We start from the raw sequence: 18,531 nt of genomic DNA on the forward strand, positions 1-18,531 counted from the left end.
AACATTTGTTTGTATACAAACATTATATATGCCTGGATTTCGAATTATTGGTCAGATTGTATGCTCATTTTGGTAGTTGTTTTTTTTTTTTTACTAGTTATTGCTTTGTTGCGTTCCAGAGAGTTACCAAGTTACTCTTCCACCAGCAATGTTTGAAAAATACTCTTTTGGTGCTCGCTTCTGCAGGACATATATTAAAATTGGAACGATACAGAGAAGATTAGCATGGCCTCGGCGCAAGGATGACACACAAATTTGTGAAGCGTTCCGTATTGGGAAAAAAAAAAGAAAAGAAAAATACTCTTTTGTACCCTTATTAAAACAGGGTTAGCATTTTTAAGCTATCAAATTGGCCAGCATCTAAAAAGTTACAGCTTATCGTTTTGATTTGAATTTCTTTCTTTCTTTCTTTTCTTTTTTTTTTTTTTTTAGAGAGAGAGAGAGAATGTGGGCCAGGAGTGAGGGGGGCAGAGGGAGAGGGGGAAAGAGAAGGGGGCTCAAGGGCCAGCACAGAGCCCAGTGCACAGCTCAATCTCAAACCCTAGGATTATAACCTGAGCTGAAGATCAGAGGCTCAACCGACTGAGCCACTCAGGTGCCCTGATTTGCATTTCTTTAATACTGAAGAATGTGAATATTTTTGTCTATTATTGGCCATTTTTTCTTTTGTGCTTTGCCTAGTCATATGTTTAATCTGTTTCCAACTGAAATATTCATTTTTTAAATCCTGATAGTGTTCATCCCGTATTAAGGTTACTTAAACTTTCTTATATGTGCTATAAATATTTTTTCCTAGTTTATGTGTCCTCTAACTTGAACTGTGATGGATTTTTCTCCCCTGATGGGTTTTTGGATTTTAAGTTGTCAATGTTTTTGGTAGCTTTTAATGAATAAACCACAAATTATCTGTAGGCCATCTCAAAGACTTTTTATATCCTAGACATGTAACCCATTTACTCCTCCAAATTTCATAAGTAAATTATAGTTATTAAGCTATGCCAGACACAGACCCTAGATATTAAGATGAATAAGGTAAGGTGCTTGTCCTCTGAAAGCTCACCCTGTCTGGCAAAATGGACAAGTGAACAGTTAGATAGAGTTAGGTAAAGACCGTGATAAAGTATGAAAACAGGTCTCCCGAATCACAGAAAGGAACACCTAAGTGTCTGCTGGGAATAGGGGAAGCTTCGGCAGCGAAGCTTAGTATACCTGCTAGGCTGAAGTAGAACTAGTCAATGCTGCATTCTTTACTGACTTCGCTGTTCATTTTGTTTTTCTAAAAGGTTATACCACTAGAAGGTTGTGGAAGCTTCTGTCATTCACGGTTGGTGGAACCATTGCCCTTTGCATCGGACTTCTAACGTCTGTCTACCTGGCCACTTTACATGAGAACGATTTGTGGTTTTCTAATATTAAGGTATGAGGTTCCTATGACCCCTGTGTGATTTACTCGTCAGTGTCTCCAGTAGTTTACCATGTACGTGAGTGGCCAAGATAACGCAGCTTTGCCATAAAGAATCTAATCTCTTAAAAGGCTTGACTCTAGCATAAAGAGACTTCGTTAGTTTAAAAGGGCATCAGAGTTTTTGTCATCAGTGAGTTTTCTCAGTTTCATTAACTTTCTCCAGTTACACAGCAGTTACTCAAAACCAGTGTTTTTCAACCTGTACATTGTGAAATTGGCCCAGTCAAATCACGAGTGACATTCTCCTAGTTAAAGAAAGATGCAAGAGAGTATTATGACAAATACACTAGGGCTGAGAGTTATTTGTGTAACTACTAGATATATATAATATTAAATCTGTTATATATATATATGTATGTACAAACCGGGTCACAGTATCAACTTTTTTTTTCTATTGGATACAGTAAAAAACGAGAAATCAAAAGCCAGTGCTCCAAACCATAAGGCCATAGATGACCTCAGTGTTTCATACCTCTGTAAGTGTAGGTGCAGTGGTGAGAGGACAGGGGAACCCATATTTTTCTGAGGAAAGGAGCCGTAATTTTCATCACATTCTCTGGAGGGTCTATGCCATCTTAAACCCCAATCCTTGTTCTCTTTTTTTCCCTTTTTTAACATTTCTAAGTGTCTTTTAATTTGCCATTGTTTTCAGAAGCAGTGTATCACTTATGCAAGGAAGTGTACACGTTGCCAGTGTGTTTCTGGGGTATGTGCTGCCGAAGCGAGCACAGTGTTTTTCATCTAAATATACTTTGTTTCTGATCCAAAATGTTGTGCTCTCTGACCTTTTTTTACTATGGCTTCTAATGACTAGTTGCTGGTAAAGGTAAAATTCACTTTGAAAAGGTCAAATATTTATCATCTGTCTGAGTATTCAAAAAAGTCTCTGCAGAATCTAAAACAGCTCTCAAAGAGCTTTCCAAAATATTTTGAGCTTTGATTCCATTGTTGGAATGAGTCTCCAAAGGAGACTTACTTTGAATGACAAATTTAATTTATAGGAATAACTTCTAGTATGTTTATTTTTAAAACTTGTCGTATTACTGTATAGGTTTAGTGTGTATGTGTGTATACCATCATACAAATTATCATGGTATAAAAAATAATTCTCCTTCTGGGACAGTGGGGAGTTTTTCTTATGAAGAAACATTTTACTCACCTTTATTTCTTTAAAATGAAGTGCTTACAAGTAGATTTCTTAGAACTACACAATATAATACTTTTTTATCCACACAAGTATTTTGAATAAAGACTGAAATATCCTTGTGTGGGCATATGGCTGAAGTTAAGTGCTAGTAACTCTGTAGTAGGGACAAGTTGCTGAAAGGGATCACATAACTTATTTTCAAATTATAATTTTAGCACTTCAAAGTTTTTAAGTGGCCTTACTAATAACATTAAATAAATACACCCCCATCATTATGAAACCTGACCACCCTTGATCTGTCTCTGAAATCTCGCCAGGTTAAAGAAGGCATTACACTTTTACCTAGTATTTATTGAGCACCTCTTCTGTGGTAGCACCCATCTAAACACAGTGGGGAACATGGCAAGAGTAACAAAGACTAATGAATTGGCCAGTAGATGCCCCAGTGTAACAAGTTAATTCTGTAAGTATGTGTTGAGCACCTATGGTATGCCAGCCAGCACTGTGCTCAGCTGTAGCAATACTGCCAACTGAAACCAGGCCCCTGCCTTCAGAGAGTTTACGCTCTTGAGGGTATAGGCAACTAGGCAGACCATGACAGCCCATCCAAAATCAGTATGTTGTTGGGGTAGGATAGAGTATCGTGGGAGCACAGAGCAGGGGTAGCCTGTCCCAGTTGGGGAAGGTCAGGGAAGTAATGGTTAAGGAGACCTGAAGGATGAGAAGGTTAACCAGACAAACTGGGCAGGAAGGACAAAAGTCCTAGGGAAGGGACATGTACAGGAACTTCGAGAGGGAAGAGCATTGAGAGCACTCAGGTGCTGGCAGTAGTTCAGCCTGGCTAGGGAGCAGATGGGGAGAGAATGTACTGGGATGGTAAACAGAGGCCAGGTCACGAAGGAACAGCAATGTCATCATCTTGTTTGGGAAAGATGGCTCCGGCTACAGTATGGAGAGTGGGTTTGAGGAGGATAGCACTAAAGTGAGAGGAAACCACCAGGAAAATCCAATTCAGTGGATTCATTACTATCTGAATGTCAATAAATGCATGTTTTCTGTGCGCCAGACATGGAACTAGGCCCTGAGAGTACAGCCTTTGAATCTGATGTGGAACCTAATTCTGATGGGGAGAGGGGAAAAAGGCAACTAACAAAAAATGGTATTATAGGAGAAACCAGACAGTGTGGTAACATAGTTATTGGGAGGCTACATGAAACAGGGAGGGAAAGCAGACAATTTTGAAGACAAGACCTACATCAACACTTAAATCCTAGGAACCAGTCAAAAGCAGAGGGAACAGGGGCGCCTGGGTGGCTCAGTGGTTTAGGCCACTGCCTTCGGCTCAGGTCATGATCTCAGGGTCCTGGGATTGAGTCCCGCATCGGGCTCTCTGCTCGGCAGGGAGCCTGCTTCCCTCTCACTCTCTGCTTGCCTCTCTGCCTACTTGTGATCTCTCTCTGTCAAATAAATAAAATCTTTAAAAAAATAAAAAATTTAAAAAAAAAAAGCAGAGGGAACAACAAGTGAAAAGGCTCTCGGGTAGGATGAAAGTGGTCAAGTTGAGTATCAGAGAGAAGGCACATGGGGCCAGAATTTTATGAGCAAAGAGGAGAATGGAACCAGAGAAGCAAAGACCGGATCCTGTTGGAGAGAAGTGGGCAGAGTAAGAACTCAGAAAGGATGTAGCGATTCATTTGTGTGGTTGGTGATTGAGAAGGAGGAATCATCGGTGATCATATGCTTTCTGCCATTAGCAGCTGAATAGACGGGTGGGTATGCCGTTCACTGTGATAATGAACCCTGTGGGAGGAACAGATCTGGAGTGCAGAAGAACTTCTGTCACCACCTACCTACAAGCTGAACTTGACAAGTAAAGGGCACAGAGTCTGTCACAAAACGACCCTCACTTTCACCCACCACCGAAAGGTTTGGGGGTCCTTAGACTACCCTCACTTCTGCCCACAAGTAGACTATTAATTTGGGGATACCCATACCCCTCAGGTTCAGTAATTCACTAGAATGCCTCACAGAACTCAAGAGAGCCTTACACTTATGATTGTAGTTTTATTATGATGGATATAAATCAGAACCAGCCAAAGGCAGAGACTCATTGAAAAAGGATCCCAAACTCAGGTTTTCCATTGTGCTTTCCCTGTGAGGTTAGGACACATTGTCTTCCTGGCACATTGAGAGGTGATAATGTGTTGGGTTTTGCCAACCAAGGAGGCTTACCTCAGCTCCTGTGTCCAGAGCTTTGACTGGACTTCCATTATGTAGGTATGATTGATGGAGTCCTTGGCCACAGTGTTGAATTCAAGCTCCAATCCCCCTCTCCTCCCTGGGGGTTGGGCCAATATCAGCTGGCTCCAAGCCCCAACCCTCTAATCGCACAGCTGGTCTTTCTGGCTTGGTCAGCCCCCATCCTGAGTCATCTCCTTAGAACAGAGTATCAGATGTCATCCTGAGGAACCCACCACGAACAAAGACACTGTTCTCACTTGGGAAATTCGGGGATTTACTGGCTACCTCCCAAGAACTGGGGACAGAGGCCAGCCAAATTCTTTGCAGGGGACAGCGAGACAGCAAATGATACATCCTTGTTTGGATACGTTATGAGTCACTTTTGAAACAGTCCAAGGAGAGAGATGGAGTAAAGGGAGCTGGATTCATGGATCTGGAGGCAGGAGACCCATCTGTGTTGGAAATGGACATTTTCATATTACCAGCTTGTAGATGTGTGGGCAAGAATGTTTGAGGAGTGTTCAGAGTGAGAAAGAGACCCGAGGCTAGTTTCTGTCTGTGCCTCCGATACCATCTGGGAGCAGCTATAAAACAGGAACATCCTCGAATCTAACAGGTTTCTTTCCACCAACACCCCCGTCCCCTGAAACATACAATTGAGTTCAGTCTTGTGGCATTTTTTTCTCTTTATTCAAGCAATAGCTTGTAGCACAGAATTTTCCTCCTCTCCATCATAAGAGGAGTCCTCAGATGTTTCAGCTACTTCTCAAACCTGACGATACCTCTGCATAGGTACTTGGTTTATCTTTCCTCTTAGATTATGTAAACCCAGTGCTATCCAAGAAACTTTCTGCAGTGAAGGAAATGATCTATTTCTGCACTGTTCAGTGCAGTAACCACTAGCCAAATGTAGCTGTTAAACACTTGAAATGTGGCTACTGCAGCTGAGGAACTAAATTTTACATTTTATTTAGTTTTAAAATGTGTATACATTTTCTGTGAATAAACCAATGAAAATGATAGCCATTAGCGATCAGAGACATTACTCAGCCAAAGGGAAGGCTCATTTTCAGAGTTTATACGCCTTCAGAAATTTACTCCTTAATTTATACCATTTTCATATTGGGGGATTATGGGAATATTTGAGAAGTGTAAAGCTGTTTTATTTTTATACTTATGGGGTATAACTTACCAAAATTGCTAGGCTATTTTTTTATGAAGATACTTTGATCTTCTCTGAACACTTTGAATTAGTTGTAATTATTCAGAGAGTAAAAACATTGTTTCTAAAAGAAACAAATCACACATTGAGTTTATGCATTCAGAATAATGCTTTAAATGTTAGTTGCTAATCTTAACAATGTTAGTATTTGAATGTGGGAACTCTGGACCAGAGAACAACTTGAAAGTTGAAGACATTGGTTTAAATGGTCATGGAAAATGTGTATATACTATCCTTTCTTAGAATATTTTTTAGTTTATTTTTAGTTTTTATTTAAATTCCAGTTGACGTACAGTGTAATATTAGTTTCAGATGCACAGTTGAGTGATTCATCACTTTTATACATCACCCAGTGCTCGTCACAGTAAGGGCCCTCCTTAATCCCTATCGCCTACTTCCCCCAGCCACCGCCAGTTTGTTCTCTACAGTTAAGATTCCATTTCTTGGTTTGCCTCTTTTCCCCCCATGATCATTTGTTTCTAAATTCCACATATGACTGAAATCATAGGGCATTTGTCTTTCTCTGACTGACTTATTTTGCTCACCATTATGCTCTCTAGCTCCATCCACATCATTGCAAATGTCAAGATTTCATTATTTCTTTCATAATTTTATTATTTTTTTAAGATTTATTTTTATTTGAGAGCGAGAGCGAGCAAGAGACACAGCATGAGGTGGGGGTAAGGGCAGAGAAAGAGGGAGAAGTGGATTCCCTGCTGAGTGGGGAGCCTGATGTGGGGCTCTATCCCAGGACCCCAAAATCATGACCCGAGCCGAAGGCAGACGCTTAACTGACTGAGCCACTCAGGTGCCCTCCCCCGCTTATTGAATGTCTACTGTGTGCTTAGCACTGTTTTAGGTACAATTTAAACATTTTATTTAATCTGGCTGTCTGCAAAGCCCAAACCTTTTAACTCTAAATTGACCTTTAAAGGCAACGTGCTTTTCTGCTGCCCTTTCTTAAAAACAAAACACACTAAAAGGGTTCAAAGCCAATGCTCTTACTTGCTGTTTACCGTTATGGTGCCCAGCCCATCATCAGCACTGACAGTGATCTGTTTAGACTGGGCTTGACCTGTACAGGTGAGGGAAGCGTTATAAGGAGGAGAGAGGGGAGATAGGGACAACAGCTGCTATAAAAGATCTGGGCTGGAACTGGAGCAGAGGGACACAGCTTTTGGAGTTTGCCTTCAGAGATAGGATATAGTTAGTCCTGGCAAGTAGGGAGCTAGTCAGTGCTTTTTTAGTGACTTGTGTTTAGTAGATGCTAGCGTAAAAATATATATAGCTTGACTCTTTTTATTTTTTTGAACACGTGTTGTGTTACTTCTTACAAACTATACTGTGACAACAAAAACTTTAAATCAAAAACATTACTCAGTATTCATTACCCCTAACAAAACCCAGTTTTTGTATTTCTCTTCATGCTTCATCCTGTATGTGCATATACTTCACATATTTATGACTCATGACCCTGAGATCAAAACCTGAGCTGAAATAAGTCAGATGCTTAATCGACTGAGCCACCCAGATGCCCCTGCAATATACTTCTTTTTTTTAATATACTTCTAATAATCAGATTTATCTGATGTTATATCATATGCTTTTCCCATATATAAAGTTACATATGTATATGAACATGCACGATTATTATGTAAATGATTATGTTTATATAATTTAGTATTTTTTGATATTTAGTACTCTTAGTTATTTCGCTATTTCTATGCTCCCTGATTTGGGGTAGATTGTACCTAATTGTATAGTTAATCCCCTCAAATTGCTCATTACTTCTTGTTTTAAAGTGGTAGTGTAAAGATGTCGGTTCCTTCATCTCTTTAGAATTAACCTCCAAGCAGTTAAGGAAACTGAAAAGCAGATAGGCATTTTCCATCCTTGATGAAACTAAGAAAGGCCTCTGAACTAGAACAGTGTATGAGGGAGGGCCACCAAACCCAGTGAAACTCGGAGGAGCGTGGAAAGGTACCAGGAGAGGACTCTCAGAGCTGCAGATTTCAGAGGAAGTCGCCAAAGCCACTTCTCCGAGGCTGCTGGCATACCCTGAGCGGTGAGACTGTGGTCTCCCAAGGAGAACAATGGGGCCAGATGTGTGCAGTAATGACAGGAGCTTTCCTGGAGACCTTCCTGTACGAAAGAAGTAAGCTAGGCAGGCCGAAGGCAGTAATCACAGGGACAAGCCATTTTTGCAAAAGTACCATTTAAGAAGACCAGGATAAAGGGAGAAAACTGTGATGAACAGCTCTGAGGCTGCCAATCTTGGTTGACTAAAATGAGGGAAAGAATAAAGGGTTCGCTCTTGTAAACTACACTGTATCACAAGGAGAATTCTTGCTGGCCTGACCAGTAGCCCCGGCCTGTCCCCCACATAAACTTCCTGCAAGTAGCTGGTTTGGTAAGAACTGGCCACGTTCAGAAATGGCTCACAACCAGGAAGGAACTAGCACAGGATCTGTACAGTGAAACTGCAAGAAGAAAAGGAAGAGAAAAACAGGAACAGATGATAAGATGAAGAATAGTCAACAGAAACAATTCCTAGCAAAGACCTGAAAATTGTGACCGAATTAAAAAACGTACTCACATTAAAAACTAACATAATAAGCATTTACCACCATGGAAGATGAATTCAAAGCAGGGCTGTAAGAAGGTATAAACCATCCTCAAGGACTTAGAAAGGTAACAAGAGGAAATGAAAGATGAGCTGGCAGAACTTAGGCAAGAAGTCGAATTAAAAGATAAAACCATAACAGAAATCACGATGATCTTGGAAGCAACACACAGAAGATTAGAGTCTGCAGGAGGCACAGAATAAGAAGTGTTGCCCTGATAAAAGAAAACAAAATGGGGACGCCTGGGTGGCTCAGTGGGTTAAGCCTCTGATTCGGCGCAGGTCATGATCTCTGGGTCCTGGGATCAAGCCCTGCATCAGGCTCTCTGCTTGCTTCCCCCTCTCTCTCTCCGCCTGCCTCTCTGCCTACTTGTGATCTCTGTCTGTCAAATAAATAAATAAAATCTTTAAAAAAAAATGAAATTAATACAGTTAAAATAGTGGAGAGAATCTGGCAGGTGAGTAAGACAACAGCAAACATGCATAATTTGTCCCAACAGCAGAGAACCAAAGCAGTGAAACAAGGGAGAATCGTGTTTAAAGACATAATTCAAGAAAACCTTTGAAAAATGAAAGATGATTTGAATCTACAAATTGACAGGGCACAATGGGCCCCAGGAAAACTTGGCCTAGAAAAATCATTAGCAGGATGTAGTTCTGTGAAATTGCTGGGCTTCAATAGTAAGAAACCCCTGGACATCCTAACAAAAGATCCCTTTACCTATAAGAGAAGTCAGTGTGGCTTCCAACTTTTCCATGGTAACATTTAATGCCTAAAGACCTAGAATGATCCTGCACAAAACTCACATAAGCAAATATGCTTTATATATTTTAATCCAGTCATTCTGTCATGTATAAAAGCACTATACAAATTGTTCTGATTCTGAGAAATATATTTTTTTAAGAACAGAAGAAACTGGTAGGGGGAAAACTTTGTCCAGCTGAGAGAGAAAAGGCAAAACCATGGCAGAAAGACTGCCTTGAGGTGCAAACATATTTAACTGTGGAACTAGCACTAAATAGTTGTAGAACAAAATAATATGATGGAAACAACATGGTAACACCTAGCAGTGTTATAACTATGAAACAGTAACAGAATAACAATGTAATAATAAGTTAGAAGAGGAAAGAAAAGAAAAGGTTGAAGATGGTGGAGGAATCCATTTTTTTTTAATAGACAGAAGTCAGGTTTCATTTCAAAATGAAAAGTTCAGGGGCACGTTGGTGGCTCAGGCAGCTAAATGTCCAGCTCTTGATCTCATCTCGAGTCCTGATCTCAGGGTGGCAAGTTCAAGCCCCACGTTGGGCTCCATGCTGGGTGTGGAGCCTACTTAAAAATAAATAGTCAAGAGACAGATGTATAGTGTTTGTAAAAGAAAATTCCAAGAAAAATATCAAGTAAAATGGGGCAGGGACTATACATTTCCTGAGATTATCATTACTTGTTATATAGGAACTCAATAGATACTGTCCATAGAAATAGAGAATAAAGTTATCCTTCAAAGTCATAAAGGTAGCTCCTAGAACAAAAACAAACCTTCCAAATTAAAAGACACACACACACACATACACCCCAGACACGGACCATATCGTAAAGGATTTGTTCTAAAGAGTAACAAAAAAATCTGATAAAACATGTATTAACACAAATATGCCAGAATATTTTTGTATAAATAAGTCTGTCTGCTTTACTCACTTGATAAAAACTATCATAAAGCAAAATCCAAATCATATACTATATGCATAAGATTCTCAGAACAGAGTTCCTTAGAAGGATTAGACTAAAGATAGATAAGGATTTGTTGAATTGTTTCCCCAAAAGGGGGAAAGAAAGTCTTAGACGGAAAGTGTTAAATGAAGTGAAGAAGGGCAGTTTTTCAGTGATAAAGATGCCAGCCACAGATAGGACTCTCCATGTGTCAGGTAACTTACCAATATTTATAAAGCAGAAAGCACCGGAAATACAAGAAGAAACAGAGAAACACATTAATACTGGGTTTTAATTCTTTCTCAGTTCATAAAAAAAAAAAAGTGGTCAAAAACAAGAATATAGATGGCCTAGGAAAAATAATAAGGGTTCTAGTCTATAAATATCTAAAGACAGAATGTATGTTTTGTTTTGTTTTTTTCAAATATCCACAGAGCATTAACTAAAATGTTGATATGTTAAGCCATAGAGAAAATCTCAGATCCAAAACTACAGGCGTTATTTCCTTATCGCACTATGATAGTGCATAGTCTTGGCTTGTTCTTGACTTTGGGGATAATGGTCACAGACTCACATTATACTCTTTTCATTCATTCATTCTTTTAAATAAAAACTGAAGATAACTAAAAAGAAAAAGTTACTTTCTAGAAATCTAAAAATATTTCCTAACTTTTTGGTCACAGGAAATTAAAACTGAATTTACAGAAATTATGAATGAAATCTAGAAGGTGATGAAAACTATATTTCAGGACTAGGGAATACAGCTAAAGCAGTATTCAGAAGAATTTTTAGCTTTAAGTATTATATTAGGAAATAAAAATGAATAAACAAAAGTATGCCACTTATGAAGTTGGAAAGTAAAAATCTAGAAATGGAAGGATAAAGGTAAAAGGAGAAATTGGTCAACTGGAAAATAGGAAAATAATTAATGAATGGTTATTTGGGGAGTGAAAAATAAGGATAAGGATGAGGTAGGAAATACAAGTACCCAAATTAAGAAATAACAGAGAAATAATTGCAGAGATCATGAAATGTGGTAGCAGAGAAATAACCGTAGACCATGAAATAGGAAAGCACCAGAAGTCTGTTTTGTTTGATTCAGTGCAAATTAGATGAATGGATGAAACATGATTTTCTGGAATATAAATTACCAAAACGGACCCCAAAACATGTTATTTTTGCAGGTGTAGCAGAGAAAACTTTGTAAAGAGCTACCCATCCTACACCTCCCCAAACAGCCAACCCCGTTGATTTTATGGAGGAATTTTACCAAATAAAATATTCCAGTACTATTTCAGCCATTTTAGAACACCAAAGAGAAAGAAAACTTCCAAATTATTTTTATAAATCAGATGTAACACACTGAAACTGGGGATCAGAATATAACCACAGTGAGTTTTCCTTAATCCCCACCAGTTAACGTTCTAAGAGTCACTGAGAACACTGAGTAGGAGAATACCAAACCATTGCTCCTGGGGAAGTGTGTGTGTGTGTGCGTGTGTGTGTGTGAGAGAGAGAGAGAGAGACACACACATAGGTCTTAAATTCTAAAAACACTTCCTGGTAGTTTCTATTTTCTTTATTTTATAAAAGAGAAAATGAGGTTCCGGAGGGTCAAATGACTTGCCAGGGCTGCCCCACTAACAGGTACAAGAGTTGGATTCCAACTCCATCCATGGGGGCTCAGAGCTGCGGTCACTGCACTCACTGCCCCTTACAGTATTCCTCTTCTGATCGTTTCTGTCTGAGAGCCGGAGCAAGAGGCAGAGCACACTTTCACCGCTCTGCACTTTGCTGCAAAAACACAGCAAGTATTAATTCTGTCAATTTGGTGGTTACAAATTTTAGCTAGTAGGCAGATTGAAGAACCAGAAATCTGCAAATAGTGAGAATCAATTGTATATAATCTGGATAATAATAAAAAGAACAAAGCTCAGAGACTAATCCCACCTATGTATCTTGAACCAAAAATTCTAATTAATACCAAGAGAATCTAGTTGCATATCAGAAATATAATGCACCACGAAAAAGTCATTTTTATGCCAGGAAACTAAAGGAAATTGTTGGCAAATCTAGTAATATACTTGTTTGCTATCTCAGTACTTGAAAAGATACAAAAAAAAAAAAAAAAGATACTTGAAAAAATCTATTATTTCCTTGTAACATATGTAACTTAAAATTAAGAATAGACCAGATGAGCCCATTGCATCACTGGAATAAAAGACAAAAATCATATGATTGTCTCAGAAGACACAGAAGAAGCATTTGGTAGAATTCAGCAACTCTCCACAATAAAAAATACTCAACAGACTAGAAATAGAAGAAAACTTCAGTCTCCTAAAGGGCATCTGCCAAAAACCGCACAACTAACATCATATTTAATGGTGATAAATTCAAAGCTTTCCCCTCAGATTAGGAACAAGACAAATATGTCTGTTCTAGCCACTTCTATTTAACATTATACTAGATGTCCTAGTCAGGAAAATTAGGCAACAAAATGAAACAGAAGGCCTCCAAATTGGAAAGGAAGAAGTAAAACTCTCTGTTTATAGTAACATGATCTTCTACATAGAATTCACCAAAAAGAACTATTAGAAGTAATAAGTGGGTTTGTCAAGATTGCAGGATACAAGATTGATATACAAAATCTGATTGTATTCGTATACAGTAGCAATGAGCAGGCCAAAAATGAAATTAAGAAAATAGCATCATCTCAAATAAAACCTCTTTAAAAAGAAAGAAAATAGTTTCATTTACAATAGCAACAAAAGAATAAGGTACTTTAGAATAAATTGAGCAAAACAAGTCTAAAGCTAAAATCATGTTCATGAATTGGAAGACAGTCTGGTTAAGATGGCATTGGTGTCCAGATTCAAAATGATCCCTCTCAAAATCCCAGGTGGATGTTTTTGCAGAAACTGACAAGCTGACCCTAAAATTTATATGGAAACTGAAAGGACCCAGAATAGCCAAAGCAGTTTTGAAAAAGAACAAAGTTGAAGGACTCACACTCCCTGATTTCAAAACTTACTCTAAGAGTACAGTAATCAAGACAGTGAGCATTGGCATGAGGAGAGATGAAGCAGAATTGAGAGTCCAGAAATAAACCCTTATATTTCTGGTCAGTTGATTTTCAACAAAGATACCAAGACAATTAAATGAAGAAAGAATAGTCTGCACCAAATGACCTGGGGACAATTGGATATTCATAAGCAAAACAAGGAAATTGGGCCCCTTCCTCCTACATACACGCAGATTAACTCAAAGTGGATCAGAGACTTAAAAGTAACTATGAAACTTCTAAAAAAAAAAGCATGAATAAATTATCATGGCCTTGGGTTAGGCTAAGCCATCCTGGATACAACACCCAGAGCTTGTGCTAGAGGAAAAATAGTTACATTGGACCTCCCCAAAATTAGAAAGTTTTGTACTCCAGGGGATACAGTCAAGAAAACAAAAAAACACCACTTAGAATAGGGGAAAATATTTACAAATCATATTCCTGGTAAAAGATTTGAGTCTGCAATCTACAAAGAGCCATAATAACTCAATAATAAAAATAGAGTTCAATTTTTTTAATGAGCATAGAACTTGAAGAGACATTTTTCCAGAGATGATCTACAAATGGACAAAAAGCTCATGAAAAGATTCTCAACATCATTAGCCTGTCAGGAAAATTCTAACCAAAGCCACAGTGAGGTAACACTTCACATCCATGAGCAGGGCTCTAATAAGAAGACATGTAATAAGTGTTGACAAGGGCGTGGAGAAATTGGAACCTTCTATACTGCTGGGGGGAATGCAAAATGGTGCAAACGCTTTGGTAAAGGGTCTGGCAGGCCCTCAGACACTGAAACATAGTTATTGTACGATCTTAGCAATTATACTCCTAAGGAAATACCCAAGAAAAATGAAAATACATCCCCACAAAAACTGGTACATGAATATTCATAGCAGCATTTTTCATAATAGCCAAAAAGAGGACACAAATCTAATGTTCACTAATGGATGAGTGGATAAGTAAAATGTGGCATATTCATGGAATGGAATATTGTTTGGCAATTTTTTAGTGAATTAATGATACATTAGAGGAGCCTTGAAAACATGCTAAATGAAAGAAATCAGGCACAAGGCACATATTGTATCATTTCATTAAAACGAAATGTCCAGGATAGCCAATCTAAAGAGACAGAAATTAGATTAGGAATGCACAAGGGATTTGCAGAGTGACAACCAGGGGTGTGGTGTTTCTTTTTAGGGGCATTGAAATAGTATAAAATTGGTGCTAGGGATGCATGTATAACTTTGTGAATATAGTCAAAGCCATTGAATTGTATACTGTAAATGGGTGAAGTGTATAGTATTCGAATTCTAGCTCAGTAAAACTTAAGAAAATAGATGCATCTTTTTTTTTTTTTTTAATAATATAGCATGCATACATTTCAGACCAAATGCTAAGACCTTACCTATTAGGGAAACACTAGAACAGTGCTATCTAATAGAACTTCGTATGATAATGAAAAGTTATTTGTGCTGAATTAATACTCTAGCCATTAGCCAAGTGTGTTCAGGAGCTGAGAAATGAAATTTTTCATTTTAATTAAGTCAGCACGTGTGTCTAGTGGCATCATGGCATTAGAAGCATATTCCAAGCCAAAGCGATCTTTTAATACTGTTTAACATTGCTTTGGAGGGACCAGCAACATAAACATGAGAAGTAAAAAATACCAACAGGTGGGGGGGCGCCTGGGTGGCTCAGTGGATTAAAGCTGCTGCCTTCAGGGGCACCTGGGTGGCTCAGTGGGTTAAGCCGCTGCCTTCGGCTCAGGTCGTGATCTCAGGGTCCTGGGATCGAGTCCCACATCGGGCTCTCTGCTCAGCAGAGAGCCTGCTTCCCTTCCTCTCTCTCTGCCTGCCTCTCTGTGGTTTCTCTCTGTCAAATAAATAAAATTTAAAAAAAAAAAAAAAAAAAAAAAAACTGCTGCCTTCAGCTCAGGTCATGATCTCAGGGTCCTGAGATCGAGCCCCGCGTCGGGCTCTCTGCTCCACAGGGAGCCTGCTTCCTCCTCTCTCTCTGCCTGCCTCTCTGCCTACTTGTGATCTCTCTCTGTCAAATAAATAAAAAATAAAATCTTAAAAAAAAAAAAAATACCAACAGGTGGGAAGAAGAATGTGACATTATTTGCAGATTGTGTCATTATATACCTGGAAACCACAAGAGAATAATCTGAAAAATTATTTTTTTAAAAGATTTTATTTATTTATTTGACAGAGATCACAAGCAGGCAGAGAGGCAGGCAGAGAGAGAGAGGGGGAAGCAGGCTCCCCATCGAGCAGAGAGCCCGATGTGGGGCTCGATCCCAGGACCCTGGGATCATGACCTGAGCGGAAGGCAGAGGCTTTAACCCACTGAGTCACCCAGGCGCCCCAATCTGAAAAATTATTACAAGCAGTAGGAAAACTCAGTAAGTAGCAGGGACTAAATCTGAAATTAAATACAGAGATACCAAAATATTTTTTAAATTTCTCAAATTGAAATTAATAAGGAAAGAAAACCTCAAATGTGCCTTTTTTAAAAGTTCCCTGGAGGGGCGCCTGGGTGGCTCAGTGGGTTAAAGCCTCTGCCTTCGGCTCAGGTCATGATCCCAGAGTCCTGGGATCCAGCCCCGCATCGGGCTCTCTGCTCTGCGGGGAGCTTGCTTCCTCCTCTCTCTCTGCCTGCCTCTCTGCCTACTTGTGATTTCTCTCTGTCAACTAAATAAAATATTAAAAAAAAAAAAAAAGTTCCCTGGCAGTCCTCTTCTACTTCCTTTGTCCATGTACTCCCCACCCCCAAGCTCTCCTGGGATGATGAACTTTTTCTTCCCTCCTTTCTCCCCAAGACCTTCCCCAGTCTTGACTGTCAGCTGTTGCATTGCTTCCTGTTCCACTGCTGAGGGGGACCCCCTGCTCTCCTAGGTCCTCTTGCTGGGGTCCTGTTCACTGAACTGACAAAAGACAGACGAACAAGAGAATAGCATCCAGATTTACTTAATACAAGTTCTATGTGATACTAGCACCTTCATAAGGAAATGAAGACCTGAAGAAATGGTTAAACCTGAGCATTTTTATGCTCAATTTGACTAAGAGTAGGAAGTCATAGAAAAAATGTAATAGGACCAAAAGGTATGAGGTAGGGGTAGTGAACCGGGGCAAACTTAGCAAGGCCTGTTGGTTCCTGTCCCTCCATCTCTGGAGATAAGGATGTTCTTTCCTCCCAGGACAAGGGGTACAGCTTTCACAAGAGACTCGGGGGAGAAGGGGGAGGTCAGGGAGTCCTTCAGCCCCAAACACCCAGTATGCCAGCCTGCATGTTCAGAGAAAGGAGAGGCGAGCTGAAGAGACCTTCCACATGCTTCCACCCCGCCTCTGCCCGGATGTCGTCCCTGGATGCCGACTTGTCCCCACACAGGTGTGAGGCCCTCTCCCTCGCCTCTCCTGAATCCCCCCACTCCAGCTGTCAGGTCTCTTCTCCTGCCTTCTCCCATGCAGGGAGTGGGGGAGGCTGTCGGAGCCGCATTCTCTTTCAGCTGCTGTCCCACTGTCCTGCTCATCTTCACACCCAGCCTCCCCACAGAAGTCTGTGAGCCCGTGGTCTCTGTTCTTCTCCTCCCGCTGTCTCTCTTGAACCCACTCCAGTCAGGCTTCGGCCTTGTCCCTGCTCTTGAAAGGTTCTGGTTCAAGCCACTGAGGCCCTCCTGGTTGTTCAGTTTAGTGGTCCTGTCTCCGTCCTCGTTTTCATTGGGCTCTCAGCGTTTTTCTTGGCTCTGGGACACGGGTTCTCCCGGATCTCCTCCTACCTCTCCAGCTGATCGTTTGGCTCCTTGACAGGCTCCTCCTCAGCCTTCTGACTTCTTGTTGGCAGGGAACCCAGGACTTGGCTCTGTTTTTCTGTCCGCTCTCATTTCTAAGAACAGTCTTATCCATAGCTTTACATACCATCTCTGTGCTGATAGATCCCAAACGTCTGTCCCTACTCAGACCTCTCCCCTGAACTCCAAACTTGCATGTACAGCCTCTGACTTGGCCACCTGAGTTTGGATGTCTGGTGGGCATTTCAGACTCAACAGGTGCGACATCAACCACCTGACCGTCCTGCCCTCACGTGTTTCTCCTGGTATCTCGATCTCTGTAAATTGCAGCTTCCTTCTTCAGTGGCTTGGGCTTCTGCCCTCAAATAGTCCTGGTTCTCAAGTCCCACCTTACAGCCTCAGGAAGTCCTATCAGGTTTTCTTTGACAGTATCTAGAATGCAATCACCTCCCACGACCTTTATCCCCACCTGGATTTATTACGGCAGCTCCCTTCCCACTCAGAATCCTTCACAGTCCAGCTCAGCATGTCTGAAACCCCCCTCCTGACCTCCTCCCTCCTGGCTCCCCTCACACACACCTAGCTCAGAGTGCAAGCCTAGAGTCCTTGTCACCTGCCAGGACTGGGTGTCTGACCCCACGTTACCTCTCAGACTGCTCTGCACTGCCGCCCCTGACCTTCTTTCCTCCCCCCCAACTCAGACCACGCAGCCTTCCTCATTATTCTTCAAGGTGTATTTGGCTGTCCTGTCTGGCTGGCAGGGTCTACTGCACATGGCTCACCGCCTCGCCTCATCTCTGCAATTGTCCCTTCACGAGTGCGGCCTTCCTCATGCATCTACAAGACCACAGCACACCCACCCCCACCCCCCTTCTCTGCTTTACTTCTTATACTGGACTTGTTTACTAAACAAGGAAATTCTTCCCTCTGTTCTAGATTAAAAATCCTGTGAAAACAGAGATTTGTGTCCCTTTTGTTCCCAACTGAATTTCTCAGCAGGTGAATGCTTGTCACTTATTGGTCAGTAGCTGTTTGTTGAGTGAATGAATAAATGAATGAATGAGGAAGATAGAGCAAAAAAGAAACCAATGAGAAGCACAGAATGCAATGGGGGCTGGGTTAATAGTTCAGGCACAAGGCTCTTCCTTCTCTCTAATTCATGCTCTTCCTTCTCTCTAATTCATACCCTTCCTTGAGTTGTCATTTTCCTTTTTAAAAAATGCATTATTCTTTCTCATGGAAACATAAACCCCTCAGGATCAAGGACTGAGGTT

General features: G+C 40.5%; 1 protein-coding gene and 1 non-coding gene across 7 annotated transcripts in view; both read left to right on the top strand.

Annotated features, from left to right (window-relative positions):
* DPY19L3 (dpy-19 like C-mannosyltransferase 3) overlaps positions 1 to 18,531 on the top strand; it is a 70,640-nt gene that overhangs the window by 4,084 nt on the left and 48,025 nt on the right. For 5 of the 6 annotated variants that reach the window (XM_045987482.1, XM_045987481.1, XM_045987483.1 and 2 more), the window contains exon 3: positions 1,284 to 1,417. In XM_045987482.1, coding sequence (XP_045843438.1) covers positions 1,284 to 1,417 — 134 coding nt within the window. Of the gene's footprint in view, positions 1 to 1,283; positions 1,418 to 18,531 lie in introns of those variants that run through there. The other variant, XM_045987484.1, reaches the window with a different exon arrangement.
* LOC123931923 lies at positions 171 to 277 on the top strand. The gene has a single exon (XR_006816344.1). It is a non-coding gene; the product is annotated as a U6 spliceosomal RNA (small nuclear RNA).

This window comes from Meles meles, chromosome 19 (genome assembly GCF_922984935.1).
Source record: "Meles meles chromosome 19, mMelMel3.1 paternal haplotype, whole genome shotgun sequence".
Lineage (NCBI taxonomy): Eukaryota > Metazoa > Chordata > Mammalia > Carnivora > Mustelidae > Meles > Meles meles.